Source organism: Strigops habroptila, chromosome 14, assembly GCF_004027225.2.
Source record: "Strigops habroptila isolate Jane chromosome 14, bStrHab1.2.pri, whole genome shotgun sequence".
NCBI lineage: Eukaryota > Metazoa > Chordata > Aves > Psittaciformes > Psittacidae > Strigops > Strigops habroptila.
The window spans coordinates 895,395-920,928 of NC_044290.2; the positions used below are offsets into that span (position 1 = coordinate 895,395).

Below are 25,534 nucleotides of genomic sequence, written 5' to 3' on the forward strand. Positions count from 1 at the left end.
TGGGGCACAGTGAGTAAATTTACGCAGTATATTAATGTTTTCACACCTTTACTTCAGAGCATGGATGGTCAGAGTCAAGCTTCTGCTAATCTGAAGTTTTGTGTGTTTAGTATTTGTGCTTACGCAACAAAATACAGATAGCTGTTTTAGGTTGAAAGCTAAAGGTGTTCTGGTCTACAACTACTAGTTGTTTTTGCTGTTTAAAACAGGAATAACTACATGGAAGCAGTTATTCCTTGTCTTAGATGTTGCAGGAAATGTTCCATGCTGCAGTGGCGATACAAGCAGAGCACCACACTTCACAGCGCACTGCTGGGGAAAGGTTGGGGGGAAGCAGTGCTGACTGCAGGCATCCAACTGCTGCTTTATTCCCGGCCCCTTGAGGAATTTCCTGCTTAGGAGCATGTCTGTCTTCACCAGCCAGCTCTGGTCCTGCTTCAGTGGGGAGGGGAATGGGCTGGAAATCTGTTTCGGTGCTTGTTAAACGTGGAGGGCAAAGGGGTGACGGGGAAGAGCTGTAGCACAGACTGTGTTCAAGAACCCCACTTGTCATTTTGGGGAGGGGATGGTGTCCCCCGGGAGCTGTGCTGGGTGCTGTGAGCAGGGGAGGTGCAGAGCTGCTGGGGAGGGCTGGGTGCCGCCTCCAGGAGCGGTTTGTGGAGGTTTGGCTGTGGCGCAGCAGGGATCGGAGGCAAGCTTTGTGAGGAAAAGCAAACCTGGGTTGCTTGAAAGGTGTTGCCTTTCCTGCAGGACTTGTTGTAAAGCTCGAGTGTGAACCCAGCCGGAGCGAACAGCAGCAAGGCTCTGGGTATGCTCTGGCTGTGGCAGTTGGGATTTCTTGTCAGGAAGAGACTCATTACCCGGTGCCTTGACCTCAGCAGATGATAAGGTGCAGTTCAGCTCCCCACACTGCATTTCCCCTGCTCGCCCTCAAAGCAGTGTGGTAGCAGGGGGACTCTTACCGCAGGTGGGTTAGTGGATTTCTCCTGTGCTTTCTCTTCGTTATCTCCTCACGGTGAAGCAGGGCGTACACGTAACCCAGGGGCTTTTAGGCGTAGTGGAGTTGTTCAGCCTTAGACAGAAGCCACATGCAGAGCTGGGGAGGGTTGGAGCTGCACAGAGGAGCCCTAGGCTGAGCTTTCCACTGCTGCTGGGCACTTGACATGGCCGTAACGAACTGGTCTCCTAATCCCTGTGACAACGGTGACCTTAATTCTGTTTGGTAATACAATTTGCAAGACTTGCTGGTGTTCTTCTGTGCTGCTAAAAGTTAGAGGCAGTAGGAAGAAAACAGTATGACATGGGCTAGGATTTTCTGTAAGGAAACAGATCCTGCAGGTCTGATGGCTCACCCAGCACTGCTTTACCAGCAATGGGAGAGGTGATTTGAACGCAGCACTGACGTGAATTTTTCCTTAGTGCATTTCCCATAGTTGGCTTTCTCTTCTCCCTCCTCTTCCCTATTCTGCCACTGCACTCCTAGAGGAAGCATGGTATTGTTTTATTACACCTCTTTATTCATTGCCTCTTAAAAGTGCTTTGGAAGAAATATTAAGGAAAACTTGTTGGCTTTTTGTTGCCTAAGACCAGCTTGTAGTAATATTCCTCTTGTATAATTATGCTGAGTCTCTCCTTTTTATCCTGTTTCCCTGAAGACACCTTGATGAGCACTGAATTAGCACTGGTATTTTAAGGACTGCCTTTAATCCTGTTGCAGAGGAGGTTTATCGGAAACAGCGTAATAGGTGAAGTGAACACTTGGTGTTGGAGGAGCCAGTATTTCCTGCAGATGGAATCCTTCTCTCTTAAAAACATTGCATTGATCGATATTTTTAGTTCATCTTGGCTTAAGCCCTCCCTTTGGGGATGTGGTGTCCTCCTGAAGATATGGAAGAAAAGCATCGAAACTAAAATGTGACAACTCCTTTCTTTAAAAGTCTATTAAAGCTTCAAATGGAAGAGGAAAAAATTGCTCTGAGACTTGAAAAGCCTGGGAGTGATGAGCAGTGTCCTCTGTTAGGTGCGGAGTACATGGAGCCTCTTGAATGTGCAATTCACAGTCTTGATATTTTCATTACATCTTGACTTACCAGAAGATTCCACAGAGCTTTTTAACCAGTTGCAAAGGGCAGGGTGGCAATCTGAGCAGAACCAGCTGCTTGGTACACCTGATGGGAAGGATTTATAGACGTTTTTATTGTCACACTGCGATGTCTCTGCGTCCACTTTGTCCACTCAGACTGGTGCGGAATGTAAATCCTTGGGCGACAGTAACATTAACATCAGGATGGTTTGTATACCAATAGGAATGGGATATACAGTGGTCTTATTGGCTGAGTGAAGGGAAAGAGATTCTTGAAGCAAGAAATGAAGTAGAAAAGCCCTGAAATCCATCCTACTGAAGCAGTTTTCTGCCTCATTATTTTTGAATTTGAAGTACAGTAAGTGCTTCTGTCAGCTGAACCTTCCATGCAGTACTTCAGCTCCTTCCCCTTGCTCTTCTGTTCTGTCTCTTGGTATCAAGTCTGTGCTTCAGTGACTGTGAAGGTATTCTCATGATTTCAATCATCATCCCTTACTAGCCCATCTCTGACTGACATTGGGGCGATTACTTATTGGACATGCCTGAACTTGGTTTCTAGAACTCAAGTGGACTCTATCATGTCTTTTTCTTAACTCTTTTGTTACTGTTGGGGGAGTTCTGGTACTTCATGGTGCTTGCGACAACAGTTCCTCACCCTCGTCTTTCTCTGTGTCAGAATGTGTTTGGAACACTGCTCCTCATTGGTGTCCAACCTCAAGGTTACAGCTGAATTAGGCATGATGATATTTACAGTGAAAACTTTTCCTAAGGCTCAGTTTCTTTGAAGTGTCACTTGAAGTGGTTGACTTCAACATTTTTGCCTAACTTTAAGAAGTAACTTTCTTGTATTTAAAAATGAGGCAGTAGTGACAGTTACATCAACAGTTCTTGGTTTCTTTGGTACCTTTCCTCCCCACTTCTGAAGGGCTGTAGCAGATCAGCCAGTTTCATGGGATTTTCTGTTGATATTCTGACCAACCGATGATGATTTTCATTTTAAAAGGTGCTCTGCTGGCCTCGGAGTTGAGCTGGGGCTGTGCTAGCCTACAGCCAGGAATTCAAGACTAAGTGTATCCAACTTCTGAAATCATTCATGAGATGAATCACTTTGTGCTTGTTGCTCAGCCAGCACTTGCTTCTACTCTGAAGCTTCAGTTTAATTTAAAGTCCATTTATTTCGGGGTAGTTGTGAAATGGATAATTCCCTTCTGTTTGGCTTTAGCCTTCAGATGACATACATCAAGACATTATTGCTTGTGCAACACAAACTGGAACATGTTCTGGTCTTGCCAGCACCTTGCCCTGCACCAGCCCTGCCAGGGGCTGCGGGGTTTGCACAGTGCCTGGTTTCTGTCATCGTGTCTGTGAATGAGTTCAGTTACGCTATGGCTGCTCCTGCAATTGCAGTACCTCCTTTTTCCTCCCCCTTCCTCTTTACTACTTTGTTATACTCTCGCACGGAAGCAACATGGAGCAATTTCTATCACTTAGCAAGTGGAGCAGAAGCGATGAGGGGCTGGTGGTGTTCTGCTCTTTGTCTTCAATAATCCAAGGCTCACACAGAATCATAGAATAGTTTGTGTTCAAAGCTCATCAAGTCCAACACCCCTGCAATGAGCAGGGACATCTTCAACTAGATCAGGTTGCCCAGAACCACATCCGGCCTGGCCTGGAATGTCTTCGGGGATGATGCATCCACCACCTGGTTGCCAGTTTATGTCTCAGTGTATTTCTAGCTTCCTGTCACTTGTCCATACTTAATTCTTTCAGGTGTTTGGCTGCTTACGTCCTCCTGACAGACTTGGTGCACCTTCCTCAGTGGTTCAGAGTGGTGAGGTGTGAGAATCATAGATTGGTTGGAAAGGACCTTAAAGCTCATCCAGCCCCAACCCCCTGCCCCGGGCAGGGACACCTTCCACTAGAGCAGGTTGCTCCAAGCCCCTGTGTCCAACCTGGCCTGGAACACTGCCAGGGATGCGGCAGCCACAGCTTCTCTGGGCACCCTGTGCCAGTATTTCTCTTTAAGAACTATTCAGAATCAAACCAAAAGGAAATCTGTTTAAAATATAAGGAGGAAGCATTAACTTGGGGCCTTTGAAAAAAGTATTTCAATGTTTGACCTACCTCAGTTCACTGGAGATACCCATTCTCCCCAAATCTGAATTGTAGACAAATGTTTATCCTGATCATTGCCAGTGCATGGACTTGGCTGTGCTCTACCTGTCCATGCTCACCAGGTAGCCCCAACACTTGGGCATGTAAAGTGGTGGAAACTCATGAACTTTTCTCTCCTGAAAGGTCTCATGAGACTAACAGCAGCTGTTATGTGTTCTTGGGCATGTGTTTTAGAACTTCCAGTGGTGTTCAGTGATTGGAAGAAGTAATAAAGTCCACTGCCGAAGAGCAGAGGTGTGAGAAGTCAATACAGCAAATCTGGGACTTGAAATCTTTTCAGATAAACATATCATCAAAGGGCTTTTATGGGTCTTAGAAAATAGCCATCAGGAAATTGCTTACTTGAACAACCTCTTGCTGGGTGCTGGGTTAATGTCACTGCTCTGGCTGACCCAGCTCGGGTAAGGGGTTGTGCTGGATAGTCCGTGTGCTGTCCTGTGTGTGGAACAAGCCAAACCACTGCCCAGGATGTGTTGAACTCAGAGCCTGTCTACATACCGTTAGGATCTTTGCTGTTCTTCCAAACTTGAGGAGTTTGGGGATAATGAAACAGCTTAGGAAGGAAGAGCCCACTAGAGCACAGTTTGCAGCTGGTTTTGTTCAGTGGTTTGTGCTTGGTTGTTTGGCAAGAAAAGCGCAGGTTAAATGAGTGAGCTTACATGGCACATCTTCCAGTTAAAGGACCTCCTGGAGTTGTGGTTTCAGTTGACAATATGATCTTTGTTGAGGCAAAGCTGTCCTCATGGCAAACAGAACAACTTGCGTGGGGTTGGAGAATTGAAACTGCCCCTATGGCAGTGTAAATAAACCTGTTCCAGGCTGTGCTTTGCCAGCTGCTGCTAATCCGAGGTTCCTTCCAAGCAGCATTCAAATAGAAACTGAAAAGTAAGTGTAGGGACAGCCTGTGTAAGGGTTTGTTTTCCTCATTTCTACTAGGAAAACTCTTTGGGAACCATGAATTGAGAAGGCTGAGAATCACAGAATCAACCAGGTTGGAAAAGACCTTTAAGCTCACCCGGTCCAACCATTCCCAGCAGTGCCAAGGCCACCACTAACCCATGGCACTGAGGCCTCAGCTACACGGTGTGTGAACACTTGCAGGGACGGTGACTCCAGCCCTGCTCTGGGCAGCCTGTTCCAATGCCTGGCTGCTGAGGAACAAGAAGCGTAAGGAAGTCCCTGCAGCTCTGGCTGGAGCAGGTTCAGAAGTTGCTGCCTAATGGCTTGTCCCCCCCCCTTCAGCAAAGCTGCACTGAGCCTGTGTGTGAGACCCAGGCACATCAGTTGTAGCTGCCCCATGGGCTGGAGGGGCAGGAGCGCTCCTGGCCAGAGGGCTTTCCACAGCACGGTGCTCTCTGGGCTCTCTCCAAGCTGAAGGCTGACTTGTGTCCTCTGCTTATCTCCTCAACCACGGCACTCGCTAAATAAATTTGTGTTACACAATAGATGAGGGGTGTTTGCAAGTCCTGTTAGAAATCCATACCTGTTTGAATGGGTTTGCTGGGGAAGGAATGCATTACCTGTTAACTTCTGCTCCCAACTGTAGCAACTCTGGGTTAATTCTGAAGTTGGACTTTCTAAAGCTTCTCTGAATGACAGCTAATAAAGGTGGTGGAAGGCAGCCAGTGAAAACATAAACCATGTTTGAGCTTCTGCAAACCTCATGAGGACTTTTGACGAGGGCAGGTAGTGACAGGGGGAATGGAACCTGCCAGAGGGGAGATTGAGATGAGCTCTGAGGCAGAAGCTCTTCCCTGTGAGGGTGCTGAGGCGCTGGCACAGACTTTTCCCAGAGAAGCTGTGGCTGCCCCATCCCTGGCAGTGTTCAAGGCCAGGTTGGACACAGGGGCTTGGAGCAACCTGCTCTAGTGGAAGGTGTCCCTGCCCATGGCAGGGGGTTGGAGCTGGATGAGCTTTAAGGTCCTTCCAGCATGAACCAGGCTGGGATTCTATGACTGAAAAAAATCAAATTCCAGCTCTGTGGAGTGCAGTGAGAGGCTGCCCCCCGTTCCAGCCAGTGGGCAGGACGCAGTCCTGTTTGTTTCTCGTTCATGCTGGCTCAGCCTGGCTTGCACCTCTAGAACAAATGTCGCAATGGGTTTCTGTAGGAATGTGGGTGATTTCAAGCCAGCGTTGCTCATGCCCCACTTGTGGCTGTGCAGCACCCGCAGGTCAGGGCCTGCCGGGCCTGGCGGGGGTGCTGTGCAGGGCATGGAGCTGCTGCAGCCCCGCAGGGAATACCTGCACTGGGCAAAGCATGGCTGGGGCTTGCCTGACCCCTGCTATGCTTCCCCTGGTAATCATTAATGTCCTTCAGAGCCGGTCAGCAAGTACAGCTGAACTCTGGCTCTTGTCACTTATGTGCCATCTGTCAGAGTGAGGGGTAGAACTGCTTTTCAAAAAAACCAACCAAACCACTCACAGCTTTGGTTATTTTAACTTCACAAGTAGCAGGAACACCTATAGAGTGTCTGCATCGATGCCTCTCCCTCACACACGTGCTTTCTCAGCCGTTCATTAAAGGGCTGTGATAGGATGAGGGGTGATGGGTTTAAACTAAAAGAGGGAGATTCAGGCTGGATGTGAAGAAGAAATTCTTTCCAATGAGGGTGGTAAAACCCTGGCACAGGTTGCCCAGAGAGGTGGTGGATGCCTCATCCCTGGAAACATGCCAGGCCAGGCTGGATGTGGCAACCTGATCTGAAAATGTCCCTGCTCATTGCAGGGGGTTGGACTAAATGAGCTTTGAAGGTCCCTTCCACCTAAACCATTCTATGAGTTTAAAAAGACCTGGAGGTGTCTTGGAGTAATGAGACAAAGTAGATAAGAGAGGCAGGAGGGAAATCCTGCCCTGTCCGCAGTGGTCTGTGGCAGTTCAACCTGACAGGCTTTCTCAGGCTGGTTTCAAGGTAGAGGAAATGGAGCAGACGCCGTCTGTGTCTTGTATCATGCTTTATGGGGAATTCCAGATAAAGAGAGAGCTGGGAATTGGTAGTTGATTTAGACCAGCACTGCTGTGGGTGCCATTGGGCTGGAGGGAGAGTCCTGATGTAATTCTTCCTGGCCTGTTGTCTGAGTAGCACTGGGGATTGCACTGTGTTGTGGGAACAGTGTCTGAGCCCTGATGCAGCAAAACTGATAGATAGATGATGTTGTTCTAAATCTGGAAACCACTGGATCCCCCTGAGTGCAGCTCAACTTGATCTCGCTTCGAGTCTGAATTAGTGTTACACATGGTAGGACAAACAGTGAGATTTTCTGCAAGGTTATTGCTTGGCAGTTTCAAGGCAAGAAGGCTTGGCTGTAAGAACTGGCCAAAGATGAATAAGCTGATGATAAAGCATGAAGAAAAAGATAAATGCAGCATCAAGGTACATTGAGAGATGGTTTTCCCCTAAAGTGTCCTTGAGCATTTCTGACCTCCTGAGGCTCATTCCTGCATTTAAAAACATAGTGCAATGATCCTTCTCATCTTTCTTGAAGATACCTGTGATGTCTCCATCCTTCTAGTCACCTGAAACCTCCCAAACAGATGAACCTGACAATGATATTGTGCAGCTCCTTTAGCACTGGTGAATGTAGTGCATAGAATCCCAGCCTAGTTTGGGTTGGAAAGGACCTTAAGATCATCCAGCTCCAACCCTCTGCCACAGGCAGGGACACCTTCCACTAGAGCAGGTTGCTCCAAGCCCCTGTGTCCAACCTGGCCTTGAACACTGCCAGGGATGGGGCAGCCACAGCTTCTCTGGGCACCCTGTGCCAGCGCCTCAGCACCCTCACAGGGTGAGCTCTTCTGCCTCAGAGCTCATCTCAATCTCCCCTCTGGCAGGTTAAAGCCATTCCCCTTGGCCTGTCCCTACAGGCCCTTGTCCAAAGCCCCTCTCCAGGTTTCCTGGAGCCCCTTTAGGCACTGGAGCTGCTCTAAGGTCTCCCCTTCAGGAGCCTTCTCTTCTCCAGGCTGCCCCAGCCCAGCTCTCTCAGCCTGGCTCCAGAGCAGGTGAAGCATCAGATTCTTTGGGCATGTGCAGGTTCAGCTTCCTTAAACAGTCAGTCCTGGTTTGATTAACTGCGGGTATTGTAACTTGTAATGTCAATTTGCAGTGTTAGCAAGTGACATGCTTTCTGAAAGTTCACTGGAATGTTTAGTGGGTTCCTGTTGGCAAAATACTGGCTGTGCTTCTTTCAGCTGCCCTTGTCTGTTGGTGAAGTTGCAGAATGTGCATTGAGGAGGGAATGACTAAGCTGTACACAGCAGAGATTGTTGCACAACTGAAGGTAGAGGTGAAGTGTAGGATAAACAGTGCTATTGCAGCAATCCCCTGGTTTGTGTGTGTCAGGGTACGCTTGTTCTTCAGTGAGGTGGGCGCTCAGCAAACAAACTTGTGCCTGTCACTCTTGCCCTTACGCTGGTTAGAGGTGTTTGTTGCACGTCACTTCATAGTGTTAAGTGTTTGGTGATAGTTTATGGGGTAACTAGGCAACATTTTAAAGACAAACACAAAATCTAAAGGCATGCTTCATCTCTGTAACCAGATCTCTTCCCATGCTTATCAGTCCAGTAGGATTGAGCTTGGGGTTGAGGAATGGCAGATTGTCAGACAACCTGCGAGCTCTGTAATGCCGTGTAGCGTTCATGACCCAGCGCTGTGAGTGCTCTCACAGCAGCAGAACCTGTGCTGATGGGCAGGTCTCTTTGCTCCAGGCAGTGACCTGTTTTCACTAAACTTGTCAGGAATTCAGTTTTCAATGTCCTTGGGTAGATGGATATTTGAGCTTGTTCAGCTGCAGCAGAGGGCAAATCCACAACAGATCTTCCAAGCCTGGCATCCACAACAAACAAGGCTGTTGAGCAGGGAACCAAACTGTTCTTGGTTTATGCTCCATGGCACCTGGGTGTTTAATACTGTCTAAAAATACACAAGAACCCTCCAATCCCACTGCACCGCTGCCTCTTTTTAGAAAGACAGTTCCTCCCATTTGAGAAATAACAAGGAAGTTGCTTCTTCCACCCCAACAAAAGCAGCAACTTTGGCTCTGCTGCAGAATGGGGATGGTGTTTTACTGCTGCTGAATAGGTGCTTCATGCTCTGGAGAGAGAACAGAAAAGCTGTGTCAAATACAATGATCCACAAGAGCCTTGTGCTTGGCTTTCGGACAGGACAGCCCTTGATGTACCTGCAAACAAGAACCATTTTCCTCTCCATCACTACATGAGGCTGGATGTGCCGCAGCCCATGCCTTGCTCTTCAGCTGGAGTTAGGGAAGCAGGGCCAGACTTGCACACACCCATTTTCACTGCTTTTCCAGAATGAACCTTTTTATCTCAGCACACTTACTTCATGTTCATACCTAAATAAAGGCTGGGTGCAAAAGGGAAGATGCTTAAGGGGTGGTGGGGTTGTGGGAGAGGCAGGGGTTGTGGGAGAGGCAGTGTTTGTGCAGTGGTTACTACGTTTGACTAGAATTGTAGGTGCTGTTGAGGCAATGGGAGATGGATTAAACCTGACAGCAGGTAACCCAGCTGTGGTGTTGTTTTCATAGATTTGTGTGTTTGTGTCAAGCTCAAAAAATGGCTTTCCAGTTGGGATAGCTCCAGCTGGCTTCTTCCATTCATTCCGAGTCAAACTGTGAGGGAGAAAGGCAGATCTGGGCATTTGCTGTGCTTAAAATACCAGTGTAGTAAAAGGGCAAGTGGAGCAGAGTAGTTGCGGAGGGTGGGCATCCCTTTACTCGTAAGCTCTGTTCTGTGCTTGCAGTGCCACTGCCTTTGAGTTTCGGTCGGAAACTTGAAGACAGATTCTTCCTCTTCTGTTTGATTATCCTGTATCAATCCGTGAATGACTCCAGTGTGACCGCAGCAGAACTAAGTCAGGCTTTGGAGAAGTGCTGCCTTGTTACATACAGTAACCCTTTTGTAGGCAGACTCTATAGCTTTGAGCTAGGACTTTACAGAACATCCTGCCTGAACCAATTACCCAACAGTGTAGTGAATGTACATCTGGAACCTGCCCTGGAGTTAACAAGGGGTTTGTTAGGTCTAGTCTGTTAGGAGGGGAAAGAGGCTTCTGTAGTTTGGGAAGGGAAGGGATGTGGGGTAGTGTTTTGTATTCTGACAGTCAAAACTTCATGCATTTTTTTATATATACATAGGAAGGGAAACATCAGGGTCTGTTGGTCCTGGATTTTCAAAGCAGAAGCCATGGCAGCTCTCCTGCAGCCAGGCATCAGGGTGGTTTGAGGAGCTGCCTGTGGCTGTCCCCAGAGCACATCCCTCAGAGCAGAGCAGGTTTAAAAGAGCGTAGAGAAAACCGGCTCTCAAAGCTGCCATCTTTCTTGTCCTTCTTTCATTCCGGTCACTCTCCTTGGCCTCTCTTCAAAGCCTTTGGCCTGTTCAGTGCTGTACATGGGAGTTTCCCTGATGTGGCTGCTGCTGCTGCGTTAGCGAGATGTCTTTGGCTCTGCAGCAGGAGGTGTTCAGCACTGCAGCGGGTATGGCCTTGGGCTGCAAGACTCTGCTGTTGGGTGGAAGCAGGAGGAGGAGAGCAGGAGTGAAAGAAATGCTTCGATGTTTGATACCTGACCATAACCAGGGGAGATTTAGGTTAGGTATAAGGAAAGAAATCTTCCCTGTGAGGGTGCTGAGGCGCTGGCACAGGGTGCCCAGAGAAGCTGTGGCTGCCCCATCCCAGGCTTGGAGCAACCTGCTCTAGTGGAAGGTGTCCCTGCCCATGGCAGGGGTTGAAACTGGATGAGCTTTAAGGTCCTTTCCAACCCAACTATGATTCTATGATATGGGCACAGGTTTGTTTCACAGGTATGAATCAGGTGGGGAAGCTGTCTGTTAATCCTGCTTGGGCTGAACTCTCTATCCTAGAAGGGATACTGATCCTCACATCACCCATTGCTCCCTTTCCATGGTCAGTCAGAGTGTTGTGATCAAGCAGAAGGGTGGCAGAGTCCAACATGTAGTCCTGAGCTTCACACCTGAGCAACATAAAGCTTGGTTTTATTTATTATAACATAATCCCTTACAAATTACCAATTGGAATGGAAAACCTGTTTGAAGTTCTGAGCTTCAGGAGGTGGTTGTGTGTGTTTGGAGCCAGCGGCCAACAGCTGAAGTGTGAAAGCAAGATCTGCCTGATGCACACTTCTGAACAAGGAGTTGACCTCATTGAAAGCCCTGGCTGAAACAGGGAGTGGAGATCGCCTTTGCCTGCGCCCTTTGACTTTCTGCAGGTGTCTTTGAATGTTTTATTACAGAGATTTTAATACAGAGTGGATGATGTTGAAATACTCTGTAAGACCCTGTCATTACGGAGCACCTCCGGCAGGGTACAGCTGACCTTCAGGCATTCCTTGCAAAGGTCACGAGCGTGGCAGTGGGTGGCACAGAAGTGCTGAGCCTGCCTCTGCGCAGTGTTTCCCTGGGTGTCCTTTGGCAAGTCTTTAATGACTAAGCTGAGTTGTGGAAGCACTTCAGGCTTGCAGCTTCATTTAAAACAGAAAATAGAAACCTGTAAAGCCCTTGTTTGGGGATGTCAGTGCTGCTGCCAAGTGTCTGCTCACTGCTGTTGTGTACTCGAAACTCTGTTCTTACTTAATGCTTAAAGATTTTAAATGCTTTGGTTAATCTGGGAAAGGGTTCATACAGGATAGAAAACGTTGGGGCAGCTTTATCTGGAAATCCCAGACTAGTTTGTGTTGGAAGGGACCTTAAAGCTCATCCAGTTCCAGCCCCCTGTCACGGGCAGGGACACCTTCCACTAGAGCAGGTTGCTCCAAGCCCCTGTGTCCAACCTGGCCTTGAACACTGCCAGGGATGGGGCAGCCACAGCTTCTCTGGGCACCCTGTGCCAGCGCCTCAGCACCCTCACAGGGAATAGTATAAAAAAGTTTATTGTGGATGATTATTAAATTCAACCCAAATTTTGGCTTTATCATATGAAATGGTGGAACTTTTAGGAATGTCTCAGCTGTTGTTTGGAGGGGGTGTGTGTGTATGTGTGAACTGGGACTTCTAGGGGATATTATTAATATTGTTTGAGAGAATCCTTACAATTGTTAAGCTAAATTTTAAGGAAAGCATTTTGCAAATTCCAGGAGGGTGCAAACATCACTTATAACCATGTTTGTTCTTGTTTTTCAGACCGTGAGGACCAATCCATTCTCTGCACGTAAGTGAACTCTTTTCCTTTGGGCATTTCTGGAAATCCGAGTTGTGGAAGGGGTCTTGGATACAGCTCTGGGAGTCCACCCTTGGTCTTTAACCTTGACTGGCAGTGCCTGTCAAAGATGTGGCATGAAGTGATATTTAATGTGGGGATATGTTATTTTAATGCAGGCATTCACCTTATTGAAAGTTTTATAGGCATGTTCCTTAAGAAACGTAGTTGAAAAATGTCAGATCCGAATCGGAAACAAAAAGATCTAAGAAGGGAACATCTGTCTGAAATGCTGGTCTGTAGCTACTCATTGTGTAGCACCCTGGGGGGGCGTGAGTCAGAGGGTGGTCTGGAAACCCCACTGAGCAGCAGCTTAGCGTTGGATCTGCTTCACATGGAGAGCTCTGAAGCAGCTGACGCCAAGGTTTTGCTGTGAGCACCTCCATTTGTCCCACCCAGGACCAAACTTCTGGCTTCAGCTTAACTTCCCTGGGATCTGGATGTGCAGTGGTGGGTACTCGGAGCAGGAATGTGCTTCCAGCTGTATGACACTGCTGAGCTGATCTATCTTTGGGCTGCTGTTAAAAGGGGGTCCAGTTTCCTCTCCTGCCCAGGCTGTGTCTCTGCAGCCTCTCGTGCTGCACTGGGGGTTGGCAGCCAACATAAGCTCGTTCAGGGCATGAAGCTGGCAGAGACCCGACCCTGGCACAGAATGATGCTCTGCAGCAGTTCCGCTCTCTGGGTCTGCCCGCTGTGGCTCAGAGGGGTAAGCACTCGCCTGGAGCAGGAGGTATGGCCACGCAGGAGGGCAGCTGCCCCTGTTGGCAGAAGTCTGGGATGGTTCATCTGTGCTGTGAAACCACACTTGGGTCTGTTCTGAAGCTGCTTGGTGCAGTGATGGGTACAACTTGACATCTAACAGGGAGAGAAGGAAGGTTGGCACCTCCCTGCCTCCGCCTGGGTTGTGTGGCTGAGGAGCACGCTGTGTGCCAGGCAGTGCGTGCTGGCTGCACTAGGGACATCGCTGGTGAGGATGCCTGCTTCCCAAAATAGCTCCATGGGCAGGTTCGCTGCTGAAAGAGACCCGGGGTCAGTTTCCTTCTTGACTTGAAGGGATTCAAATCTTCATCTCCTGCTTCCTACAAAATTGCCTTAACTCCCAGACCCTACCCAAGGCTGAAGGTGGATCCTTTCAAGCCATGCATTTTGAACTATGGATACTGTGAATGCAAGATTCATGGGGCCTGAGGACACAGAAGCAAATACAGTTCTGCAGCCAAGATAAAAGTTAATCCAGTTAACACAGGCTTGTCTCCGTCTGTGGTTCCTGCTCTTGGTAGGACTGCTGTTTTCATGTGATGACTACTTCATGTGCAATGTACAAAACAGCCCTCAAAGCAGGGATGGGATCCCAGGGTGAAAAGAAATGCTTTGTTCTTGTGTGGTTGTGGATATTCTGACAGTGTGTGCTTGCCCCGGGGGAATTTTTCTGAAGTAGCTTCATGTTTGTTGCCTATGCATGAACCTTGCCCTCCTTTACATGGTCAGCAGAGACCACAGAGGTTGGAATGGCAGCGCTGCAGGATTTAGGGAACGTCTGATCTGTTCATTTGCAAATGGGAAAGCCTTTAAGTTCTTCTGCCTTCAGTTTTATTGCTACCTCACCTGTCAGGTCACCGGCAGCTTTTGATCCTTCTGTACTGAATAGACAACTGAACCCTATTTTATATCTGGTACCACACTCTTCAGCACAAAGTATCTGCACGTGGGCATAGGTTCCACACCTCGGCTGGGCAGCTGAGAAGCTGCTCGCTGGGCAGCCATTTGCAGAGAGAAGCCTGCTTCCACACAGCAAGGGGTGGGGAATGGACATGTGTCCTTAGAGCCAGGCCTCAGAACGGGGCCACATCCAGTACTGAGGTCTGGAGCTCCCAGAGGTGGCCCTGAGGACATCTCTTCTGCTGGACATGTGAAATGTCTGGTGGCAAATCTCCGCTCCCTGTAAGATTTCAGCAGCAGTGGATGATACAGCTCTGAAGGGTTTCAACACTGTCCTGGAATCATGAAACTGAGTATTGAAACTATTAGTACCGTGACCCTGGGCAAGTTTTGTTACCTTGGAATTCAGTGTCTTTGTTGTACCAGTGGTAAAAGCTACACGTAACAGAAGAGTGGCAGAACCTTTATAAAGCCGAGTGTAAGCAGCAGATTCCTGGCTCTGTTGGCTGCCTTGCTGCTTTGGCTGGAGTTTCCTACTGAAGTACTTACACAGAGGCAGGAATTAAAGCAAGGTTAAAAGGCTCAATGTCACTGGACACTGTTTGCAAGGAAATACAAGTTTCCTCAGTAATGTGGACATATCCGTGGCCTCAGAATTATCAAGGGTGAGACATCGGATCTCCAGCCTGGATGTACAGGACCAAAGAAGATCCAGCCTTAGCTTTTGAGAATATGAAGACACACGATGTGAAGGATGCTGGCATCCCTGGTGTTTCTGTCATCATGAAGCTGAACACTGAAGATCCACCATAGCCCAGGAGACCTTGCTAATGCTGCCTAATGATCAGCACCATTTACATCCTGACTATAAAAAGGATAATAAAAAGGGCTTAACCAGACTGCTGCTCAGGTTAATAAACACTTTCCTCTTAAAAGAGGTTTGTCTTAAGCTGTGTTACAGCTGAGTCCAGTTCAGAGAGAAGAGCCATCAAACCCGCTTGTATTCCCCTGCGTGTATCTTGTGAGCAAGCAGACTCTGAAGGTGGCTGTGGGGCTGCCCCTGACGTGGCTTCCTCCAGGGAAGAGCTGTATCCTTGTGTCAGGTTTGTGTTACACACTCAGTACTTGACACCTGGGTGGGATGTTAAATCCTCTTCATGAATGGGACAAGGCTGTGGCAAACTCCCTTGTGTAGCAGACTAAAGGGAGGACTCATGTTTTGATCAGGAGCGGGCTGGTGTCCAGGACTTCTCTTGCATTGCTGATTCTGTGGTGAGGAGGTAAACTCTGTGTGTGTCCCTTCCTCGCCACTGGAATTACAGGTCTTAGACTAAGAAGGTGGAAGGAGTGTGTTTTAACCACACCAGAGGTGGTTTCAGAACCTCCTTTGGCAGTTCATAAAAGGCTTGAGACATCTCACCCCAAACTTCTCTCGCGACCTGGATCACCTGATTGATCCTCATCTTCAGTAGAGCTAAAAGTCCTCAGAGTACTTCTTCTGTTCTCCATAGGGTGGCTCAAGCTAGCTAGTGAGAAAGCAAACATCCCCTGACGTGTGCACTTTGGGGGGGCTGTTGTGGGGTGCCTGGCATTCTATCTCTGACTGCCTTGACCGTAGTTGTCTCCAGGATGTCCATAGAGACAAGTCTCTCTCACTGCTTGATGAAGGCCCATCTGGGTAGCATCTTCACCTATCTCCCTACCTCTGGTTGATAAAGTTTCCTGGATTTTTGCCTCCCATGGCCTTTAGAGTGGGGGGGCCAGCTCAGCTCTCAAGTAATAGTATGTGAACAACACCTTACCAGGTCTGTGGACTCATCCCCTAGTTCCTCTTGACAGCCAGGAGTGCTGCTCTCAAGGGCATTCTTGGATTGGTGCTGGGTCATGCCTTCGGGTTTGGTTTTGGCTCTTCCTCTTCAGGGTCCATCTCTTCACTGTTTCCAGGTGCCTTCCTTTGGTTCTACCTTAGTGAATGTCTGATCCATTCATACTTACCTTGGGAAACCTTTAAACACTCTTGGTTTTACCTCATTTGCAAGATGAACTGAAGCTTTTGGTCCTTCTGGACTCAAGAGTCAACTGAATCCTGATTTTTATCTGGTACACATGGTGGTTTTGTACCCTAGGCATGAAAGTGTGTGACTTAGATCTAGGGTTGAGGCTGTTTCATTGTCTTCCCCTGTCCAGATCTTTAGGGAATACCACCCTTTCCCTGACAGTTCCCTTCCTGCAGCCACTATTCTAGGAAACAGGGAGCTGTGTTGAGGCACAGCATGAAGCTTCAGGGTGGTTCATGTATTCTCTACCAGCACACCCTGCGTGCAGCGGGCTAGCCCTGACACATGGCTCTCCAAGCATGCCTCTTGTCAGATGTCAGTTCTGAGGGTAGTGGGATTACTTGGAGGTTTCCTGTGTCAGCTTCATCAGCTGCTGATGTTCCATAAGGAGTTCTGCATAAACTGGTGATCTGAAAGTTCGGAATATGTTCTCAAAGTCAAATTTAACAGCAGGAGAGGAAAAATCCCCTCGCTGCTGCGTTCCCTGGGTGCTTGTCTCAGCAGAACATCTTGTCCTTCACTGAACATGGAAGCTGGTCCTTCAGGAGGGTATTACTCACATTGCCAGCTGATGGGGCTGTCATTCAGTTCTCCAATCCAGACCTGGTGACTGACACAGATGAATTCCTGCTCTTGCTATAGAAATAAGAGTTGTCTCTGAACACAAAATGCTGTGCTGCCGCCTTCTTCTTTTGCCACCTTCTGTTCTCTTCCCCTTCCACCCTCGATCCTTTAGGGAACCAAATATAGACAACTGCATTGCCACGGAGACTGCTGACAGGGCTTTATTCTGAGCTAGTGGCAGATAATATGCACTGACTTCCTTCCTTCTGCTCTTCTTTGTTTCACTGTGCCCCCCACCTTTCACCCAACCCCACCCGGGCTTGTAAATGGTTAGTACCTGAGCCCCAGGGACAGGGTTTGATGAAATTCCTTATGGACAGGCTGCTCTTGGAGTGAACCAGGAGTCATTTTTCCATGCTCATTCTGCTCTGCTGAGCCCCCACCTGGAGCACTGCATCCGGATCTGGAGTCCTCAGTACAGGAAAGACACGGACCTGTTGGAGAGGGTCCAGAGAAGGGCCACAAGAATGGTCAAAGGGATGGAGCACCTCTCCTGTGAGGAAGGGCTGAGGGAGCTGGGCTTGTTCAGCCTGGGGAAGGCTCCGGGGAGACCTTATTGTGGCTTTTCAGTTCTTAAAAGGGACGTATAAGAAAGATGGGGAGAGACTTTTTAGCAGGGCCTCTGCAATAGGATACGGGGTGATGGGTTTAAACTAAAAAGAGGGAGATTCAGGCTGGACATGAGGAAGAAATTTTGTACGAGGAGGGTGGTAAAACCCTGGCACAGGTTGCCCAGAGAGGTAGTGGATGTGCCATCCCTGGAGACATTCCGGGCCAGGCTGGATGTGGTTCTGGGCAACCTGCTCTAGTGGAAGGTGTCCCTGCTCATTGCAGGGGGTTGGACTAGATGAGCTTTGAAGGTCCCTTCCAACCCAAACCGTTCTATGATTCTATGTCCAGAAGGACTCGTATCTGCTCCATGGATCAATCCTGCTTTGCTCAGGCAGTAGTGATGCAGTTTCTTACGTGCCCTTGGCCTTCCAGCTGAGGAACCCTCAGTTGCAGGCACAAACAGCTGCAGTTCCAAACGCATGGGGCAGTTGATCAGACAGGGGTTATTGCTGGTTAACAGTGAGATGGGGGGAGCTGAGCACACTGATGCTGGTAATTTCTGTTTCTCTTGGCATTTGGCTGGTTGGCTCTTGGGCTGCCAACCACTGACAGAGTGTCAGTCAGGCTGCTGGAGCTCCCATGGCTTTGTGGGTTAGTTCATCAAGCTTCCCAATAAAAAGCAAGCCCCAAACCCAGCACCCCTCTGGGAAGCTGGGCTTAAACCTCATCACCCCCCTTGCCTGGAGTGCAAGTGAGAACTTATTTAGGATCTTTCCTCTGTAAATTATTAGTTTGCTGAAAAGAAAGGCAAATATGTCATTCCAGCAGCTTCCTGTTTCTGCTAGGCTGGGATCAGCCTCTATTAACGCAGGATCCAGAGAACTCAGTCCCAAAAGAGTGGTGCTGGCTTTGCCACGTGCACCCACCTCATGGGACACTTGACTCCTTTAAGATAAGGAGTTGCAATGGATGGGTTTGCAGGCTTTTTCCTTGGGGAAGATGCCGCTGCTGAGCATTTCCTATGGTTTGTTGCTTCTCTTTGATTACTGCTGTTTGTCAGCATCAGCCTGGGCTGTTCTCCAGTAGGATGGTTCCTACTGTTGAGGGCTGTTGACCAAGAGTGAGACATTTCTGTTGTGGAATCTGAGAAACATTCTGAGAACATTGGGGCTGTTCAGCCTGGAGCAGAGAAGCTGCGTGGAGACCTCAGAGCAGCTTCCAGTGTCTGAAGGGGGCTACAAGGATGCTGGAGAGGCACCTTCATCAGGGACTGGAGTGATAGGACAAGGGGCGATGGGTTCAAGCTGAAACAGGGGAAGTTCAGGCTAGATCTAAGTCAGAAGCTCTTCCCTGTGAGGGTGCTGAGGCGCTGGCACAGGGTGCCCAGAGAAGCTGTGGCTGCCCCATCCCTGGCAGTGTTCAAGGCCAGGTTGGACACAGGGGCTTGGAGCAACCTGCTCTAGTGGAAGGTGTCCCTGCCCGTGGCAGGGGGTTGGAGCTGGATGAGCTTTAAGCTCCCTTCAACCCAAACCATTTCCATGATTCAAATGCTCCCTGGCTTTGTTGTTTAGCTGCAAGGCAGCTGCTGGGAAGTCAAATATGAAAATGTGCTGCCTGGCACTTTTTTTAGCTGTTACATTCTAGATTGGAGAATCTTACCACAAGCTTCTGGTATTCTCAAAACTGAGACTGGGTTTGATAAACAGTCATTTGGCAGCCGCTTGCAGCCCCACATGGATATCTAATCTGGACTGGCTGCAGTAGGAGTGGTGGGGTGTGGAGGGAATAGAGGCTGCTTAGTAAAGGACAACAGCAGCAAATACCAAGCATTTTTGTATACAACCTCTGGCTGGAGTCCAGCTTGTAACATTCCCTGGACAACTGGTGCTGAGACGATGGGAAGCATCCAGAGAGAAATGAAGGAGCTATAAAGCAGCCGTGTGAATAGTAAAGCCAATTAGTGACTCTCTAGTTCAGACTCTGTTACACATCTTTGTTTCAGCACATTAGGCAGGTGATTAAGGCAGCCTGTAATGACAGGTCTTGACTGTAAATATCTGTTAACTTGTAACTGGAAGATCTGCTCAGTTGTGTCTGAGAATAAGTGTCTCTTCTGTTTTTTGCAACTGCTGTTGTGAGAAGAACAAAAGACCCTTGTTGGGGCTCTTACTTCCACGGTTACGTGCTCAGTTGGTGCTGAGGAGGACTCACCCGGGCACTGAGGTGATGACACCACTTCGCTTCTCTGCAAAACAGCCTTCTGCTTCCGGATGAACTTCTCATCCCAGAGCTTGTTGCTGAGCAGGAATGATAGAAACAGGCTGAAACTCTAGATATTAGGAAAGATACCTTCCCTGTGAGGGTGCTGAGGCGCTGGCACAGGGTGCCCAGAGAAGCTGTGGCTGCCCCATCCCTGGCAGTGTTCAAGGCCAGGTTGGACACAGGGGCTTGGAGCAACCTGCTCTAGTGGAAGGTGTCCCTGCCCATGGCAGGGGGTTGGAACTGGAGGAGCTTTAAGGTCCTTTCCAACACAAACCAGCCTGGGATTCTGTGAAACTCCTGGAGCAGAGGACAGGTTCAAGTGGTCCAGGCACCCACCAGATTTTCCACCCATCCAGCATGGAAAATCCTGGCTTGTTTGGTTAGCTTTCCAGTAATTGAAATCACAGAGATGGTCCGCAGTGGGCTAGATGGCACTAACAGCACCTGACCATCCTAAATACCGCTTCTCTTCACAAATGTTGTTAGTTTACAGTAGACTTTGTGCGCAGGTAGCAAGATGAAGAGAAGTCTTTGAATTTCAAAGCTTCCTTTGTACGTGTGGGTTTGTGTCCGTCTGTCCTGTGTGACTCTTGACTCTAAGCATTGTCCGTCCTGCATAACCCCAATCTGCTGGTGGGATTAATGGCCAGCTGGGTGGTGGTAGAAGGGTGCCAGTCCTTGCAGTGGCACTTCAGGAAGTGCCTTTAAACTAGTCTGACTTCCCTCAAATCCTTGCCAGTTCAGGAAGAGGTTGTGGTGTTGCCTTGTCCTGCCATGCTGTGTGCTCTACCTGTCACAAGATGTGTAGATGCTTCAAACCTGCCTGACAATCAGGAAAGCAACTGTTTCACCACTGTTTTCCTGTAGAACAGCATCTTTTCTTAGAATAGGTCTTTCCCAGGCAGCATTTGACCTGTTCCTGGAATAACAGCTATCACTGTGAGTGGGCTGAATGGGACAAGAGTGCTGCTCTCCTGGCAGTCGGTGGACCGGCTTCAATTCCTGCCCGTTGCACGTTTGCTTCCTGACCCATGAGTCCTCTCCTGCTGTGTTTGCTGTGCCTGTTCTCTAGAAGGCAATCTCTTCAGAGAGGGAATACCTTTTACTTCTGTGCAAGAGCTGGGCAAGTTGCTCAGGAAAAAACTTGCAGCTGATTGAGAAGATGGTCACTGATTTTTGTGAACCAAATCACAGCCGAGATGTTTCCCCCAAGCAAACTCCTGTATCAGAGGTGATGCTGCAGCTTCACAGGCAACAGATTGAAACCCTTGGCAAAACTCAAAAGTGCTCATGCTAGCTAAGCTTTTCCAGTCTTAAATGTGCCTGAAGGTTCAGAGCAGAAGCTTTGCTCCAGGGAAAAGCACTTCAACTCTGGATGCTGGGTAAATTTTGTCCTTTGTCTCTGTAACACAGTTTGGAAGGGAGAAATCCTTCAGTTAATTGATGGAATAACCTCATGCCTCCAACTTGAGACTGTTGCAGAAGGTGGTTTGCTTACGTGGATGTGCTCTTTGGCATAGCCCAGGTCTGCAGTTGATGGAGCCTTTCACTTCAGTCTCATGAAGTTTTATCTCTGCTCGTAGTGGAACTGAGGCTGAGGCAGAGGAGGTGAAATGATGACCCTGCTGAAGCCATTAGCCAAGCTGCTGTTGACTGAAGTTGGGCAAGGATCTCAGCCAAGGGGTTTAGTTGTTTAATTCATGGTAACATACTGAGCTGTATTAAAACAAGGTTTTGAAAAAGTTACTCTTTACCTTCGCGATGCCGTCTCACTCCATCAATCCTGCACGGGTGTTACTCGGAGTTTACCTTTTTTGGGCAGGTTGGTGAAGGTAGAAGGTTTTAATTTATTTTTCTAATCTGTGTGTTTGCACTCCTGGGAAAGAGCTGAAGTCCACAGATACCGTTATTCTTATAAACGAAAAGGACTTTATCCTAAATCTTCTTAATTCTTTCGCAGTCTATGGCAGCCGAGCTATCTACCACCGCATCCTGCAGGAAATACTTGGCATACTTGTAAGCTCCAGGGAGAGGAGAACTAGGATGATAACATCCATTAGTGCTGCTTTCGAATGAGGACTTGCATAAAGGCTCTATCTAAAAAAAGCCCCAACCCACTATTATATTTAAAGGCTTTTTAGCAAGAGGAATGTGTTGGGAGCTTTCGACCTTCCTGTCTGTGTGGAGCTTTACTGGGGCGTCCGCCAGAAGAGCTGTGGTTCAGAGACTGCTAAAACTGGGTGTGCTGCCCTGTTAGAAAGCCAACATCTGGACTGTGTTTGTTGTGTACTTTCTCTTCACTGCATGTGTCCGAGCAGATTTTCCTTCCTTAAAATTTAATCAACTTCCTGTAATTTGACAGAGATCATGTCTCTAGTTTGAAGGGCACGGCTAACGTGTTCCCCAGCGCTGCTGACAATAAGAACAAATTGTGGTGTTTTAAAATGTAAATCTATATTCTGCTGTACTCCTTTTCTTACTTCTCATACCTGCTGGAATAGTTTTAGCATTAAACATATTTTAATACACATCTAGAAACAGGCAAGACTGCTTTTGCTGTTGCTTGTAGTCATGAGTTATGTTAATATAAACACTGTAGTAAAAGGGAGACTAGAAATAAAGGCTTGAGAAGCAGGAATTGGCATCAGGTCTTGTTTTCTGCTGATCAATCTTCACATTTGTCTGGTATGTGGTGACTGGGCTGGGGAGAGATGGGATTTTTCATTGAGGGTTGTAGCGGTCCCAAAGTACACCCAGTTTCGGTGTTGCATATTGATGGTATCTTGGCAGAAGCATCCCCAGGTACCCATTAGCTACTTCTCCCGGTAATCTTCTCTGGAACCAGCTCTTCAGGTAATACCCTCCAAGTTCCTCCGTGCAATGAGCGGAGCTGGTGTAATGAACGTGTTTCAAGGGAAGGGCTCACTCCATCTCCAGAAAGTCCTGAGTAACTGAGTGCAGCAATTTCTGCTCTGTCGTATTCTCTGTCATTTTCCCCTTGATGTTTGGCTCGTGAGGAAAAATGGAACAAAAACGGTTTTATACAGGTTGATGCAGCTGCTTCTGAGAGGCAGATGCCATCGGTACAGCTGGGTGGCTTGGTTAACCCTCTGAGCTGTGATAAATACCCCAGAGCCTCTCTGCAGAATCACCTTGTCCAGTGTTCTCCGTTCAGAGTTTTCTCGTGCAGAACCTTGGGGCTGATCAGCTCCATCAGTCAAACAGACAAGCTGCTGCACCCTGAGCTTGTGCCCAGCTCTTGTGGGCTGCTCTTCATGATGGGATGGTGAAGCTGCTGTGAGCGAGCATCTGTCCCTCCTTGCTTATGGCTGGGGAAGGGCACACAGTGCTGTCTCTTAGCAAGAGGTCACCTCTGCTAGTGCTGTTATCCTGTGGGGTTCTTATGATTTAAAAGGATTGGAAGGTGAAAAGAAATAAGATTGGTTTAGAGTCCAGTCTGGGGTGATATCCTTTCTGTATAGGTAAAGGTGAAAATTTAAGTGCTGTATTGTCTCATTTTTCATTGCCACGGAGCTGCTGCGAGGGCTGATGCAGCTCTGCACTGGAGCCAGGCTGAGAGAGCTGGGCCGGGTCAGCCTGGAGAAGAGAAGGCTCCTGAAGGGGAGACCTTAGAGCAGCTCCAGTGCCTAAAGGGGCTCCAGGAAACCTGGAGAGGGGCTTTGGACAAGGGCCTGTAGGGACAGGCCAAGGGGAATGGCTTTAACCTGCCAGAGGGGAGATTGAGATGAGCTCTGAGGCAGAAGCTCTTCCCTGTGAGGGTGCTGAGGTGCTGCCACAGACTTTTCCCAGAGAAGCTGTGGCTGCCCCATCCCTGGCAGTGTTCAAGGCCAGGTTGGACACAGGGGCTTGGAGCAACCTGCTCTAGTGGAAGGTGTCCCTGCCCGTGGCAGGGGGTTGGGACTGGATGAGCTTTAAGGTCCCTTCAACCCAAACCGCTCTGGGATTCTGTGATTTTTGCGGACAGTAAGTGTAAGGTGAGGATAGGGATGCTTCTGAGCTGCCTTTCTGATCGAGAAGCACAGGTCTGAAGGCAGTAAATATAGAGGTATATGCAGACTGGCTGAACACACGGGTGTGCAGCATGGTGGAGGAAGGTATTAATGAAAACTACAGAAGAATGTGCTCAGATCCCTGCTGGGCAATGGACATTTCTATTGTAAGCATCTTAGCTGAGAAATACACAAGTGCACAAAATGTGCACTTGTTATTCTTATGAAGTAGTTGGCTCCCAAACTGCTGTTTGTGCGCAGCTCTTGAGGGACAGAAGCACTGTCTCTCTTCCCATGCAAATCCCCATGGTCAAATCCTTCGTAGTGTTGCCAGTGGCAGTCGCTGTCTCACCGGAGATGGGATCTTCCTCCAGTAGTTTGCTGTCATTGATCATGGCAAAGCCAGACCTGGTAATCCCTTTGGTGTGTGGAGTTGTTGAAAGATCAGACCCAGGTTTAAAAGCTGTAGTAACCTTCTTTGTGGCTGCAGCAATGTGAACTTCCTCATGTTTCCTGCCTGGACTCCCCCATATGTAAAGCTCACAATAAATTCTGTCTAAACATGCTCTGTCTCTGTGTTACAAATGCAGTGCGTGTTTGCTGTCTCTATTGATCGGTGTGCTGTACCGCTCTGCACTAATACGTTCAGTTCTTAATGAATTCATGTAGCCCTGTGGCTGTAAATCTCTTTGTAAAGTACGTAAGAGCCTGCAATGAGCAGCAGAAAGAACCTGTTGAAAATGTGTTTTCCTGGGCTTTGGAACTGGCTGCTACAGGCTCTGGGTGTCCCCATCCCCTTGGTAATTCTCATAACCAGCTCCTGGTATGTGAAATGTATTAAAACGATCATATATATCAAAATGTGTCTGTATAGATGTCATGAATTAAAAATCAATATATGTATGTTCACTCTGAAAAGTTCAGTCTCTGGCAGGGGCTGAGCCTGTTTCTTGTTCCTTAAGGTAACAAAGGAATTCAAGGATATAATCCAAAGCTTTTAGTCAAGTTAATGTTACATATTGGATCAACATCTCAATGCTAAGGAGATCGTTAGGGTGAAGGAAGTCATTTAAACGAATACCTTGTAGTCCATGCCGCATGGGTGCTTTTGGGTTCAGGTGGGTAGCAAAGGTCTGTTGCGTGGTGAAAGCCATAAGTGGAATGAAATGAGGTTGCTGCAAACAAAGGATTGATCCATTGTTGGAAATGAATGTTGAGGAAACTGTCTGACATGTTTTGCAGAGGTGAATCTGGTGCCGGGAAGACTGAAAACACTAAGAAGGTTATTCAGTACCTTGCTCATGTTGCTTCCTCCCATAAAGGAAGAAAGGACCATAATATTCCTGTAAGTTGGGATATTTTCTCACTTGTTTATCACTCTTTTTAAAGCTCTCATCTTTACATTAAACCCACAACTCTTTGTTAAAAATAAGCTGTAATATAATCCACGTACCTTTGTCTCAACCATTATTTTCTCTTTAGTAGTAGCTAAAACGAGCAGTTACATTCAAGCTTCCAGTCAATGCTGGCTGTTTAACTTCTGTTGGGGAATGAAAGGCTTTATGCAAGCATTACACCTCGGAGCAGGATCAAAGCTTTCTGCTGCAGTAACCCCAGCTCTCAAAACATAGAATCACCTTGGGTAACTGTTAGTAGCTTTAGTTCCCACTAGATGCACTTTTCAGCGCTATGTTTGTGAACAAGCTTTCTGTTCTTCCACAGATCAACCTGTGGATGGAAAAATCCTCAAGCTCAAAAGCTGCTCTAGACTTGCTATGTCTAGAGGTCAGCAGCTAATATGGAGCTCAGATTTTGTAACATTAAACCCAAGAGTGTACACTTGTATGTCAGAGAATCTTGGGGGTTTTGGTAATGGGTCACTCTGAT

The 25,534-nt window shown here is 48.0% G+C and overlaps 1 protein-coding gene across 2 annotated transcripts in view; it reads left to right on the forward strand.

Annotated features, from left to right (window-relative positions):
* The window catches only part of MYH10 (myosin heavy chain 10), a 94,850-nt gene that overhangs the window by 18,719 nt on the left and 50,597 nt on the right, over positions 1-25,534 (forward strand). For both annotated transcript variants that reach the window (XM_030505751.1, XM_030505750.1), the window contains exons 4-5: positions 12,408-12,435; positions 24,890-24,992. In XM_030505751.1, the coding sequence (XP_030361611.1) occupies positions 12,408-12,435; positions 24,890-24,992 (131 nt within the window). The remainder of the gene's footprint in view (positions 1-12,407; positions 12,436-24,889; positions 24,993-25,534) is intronic.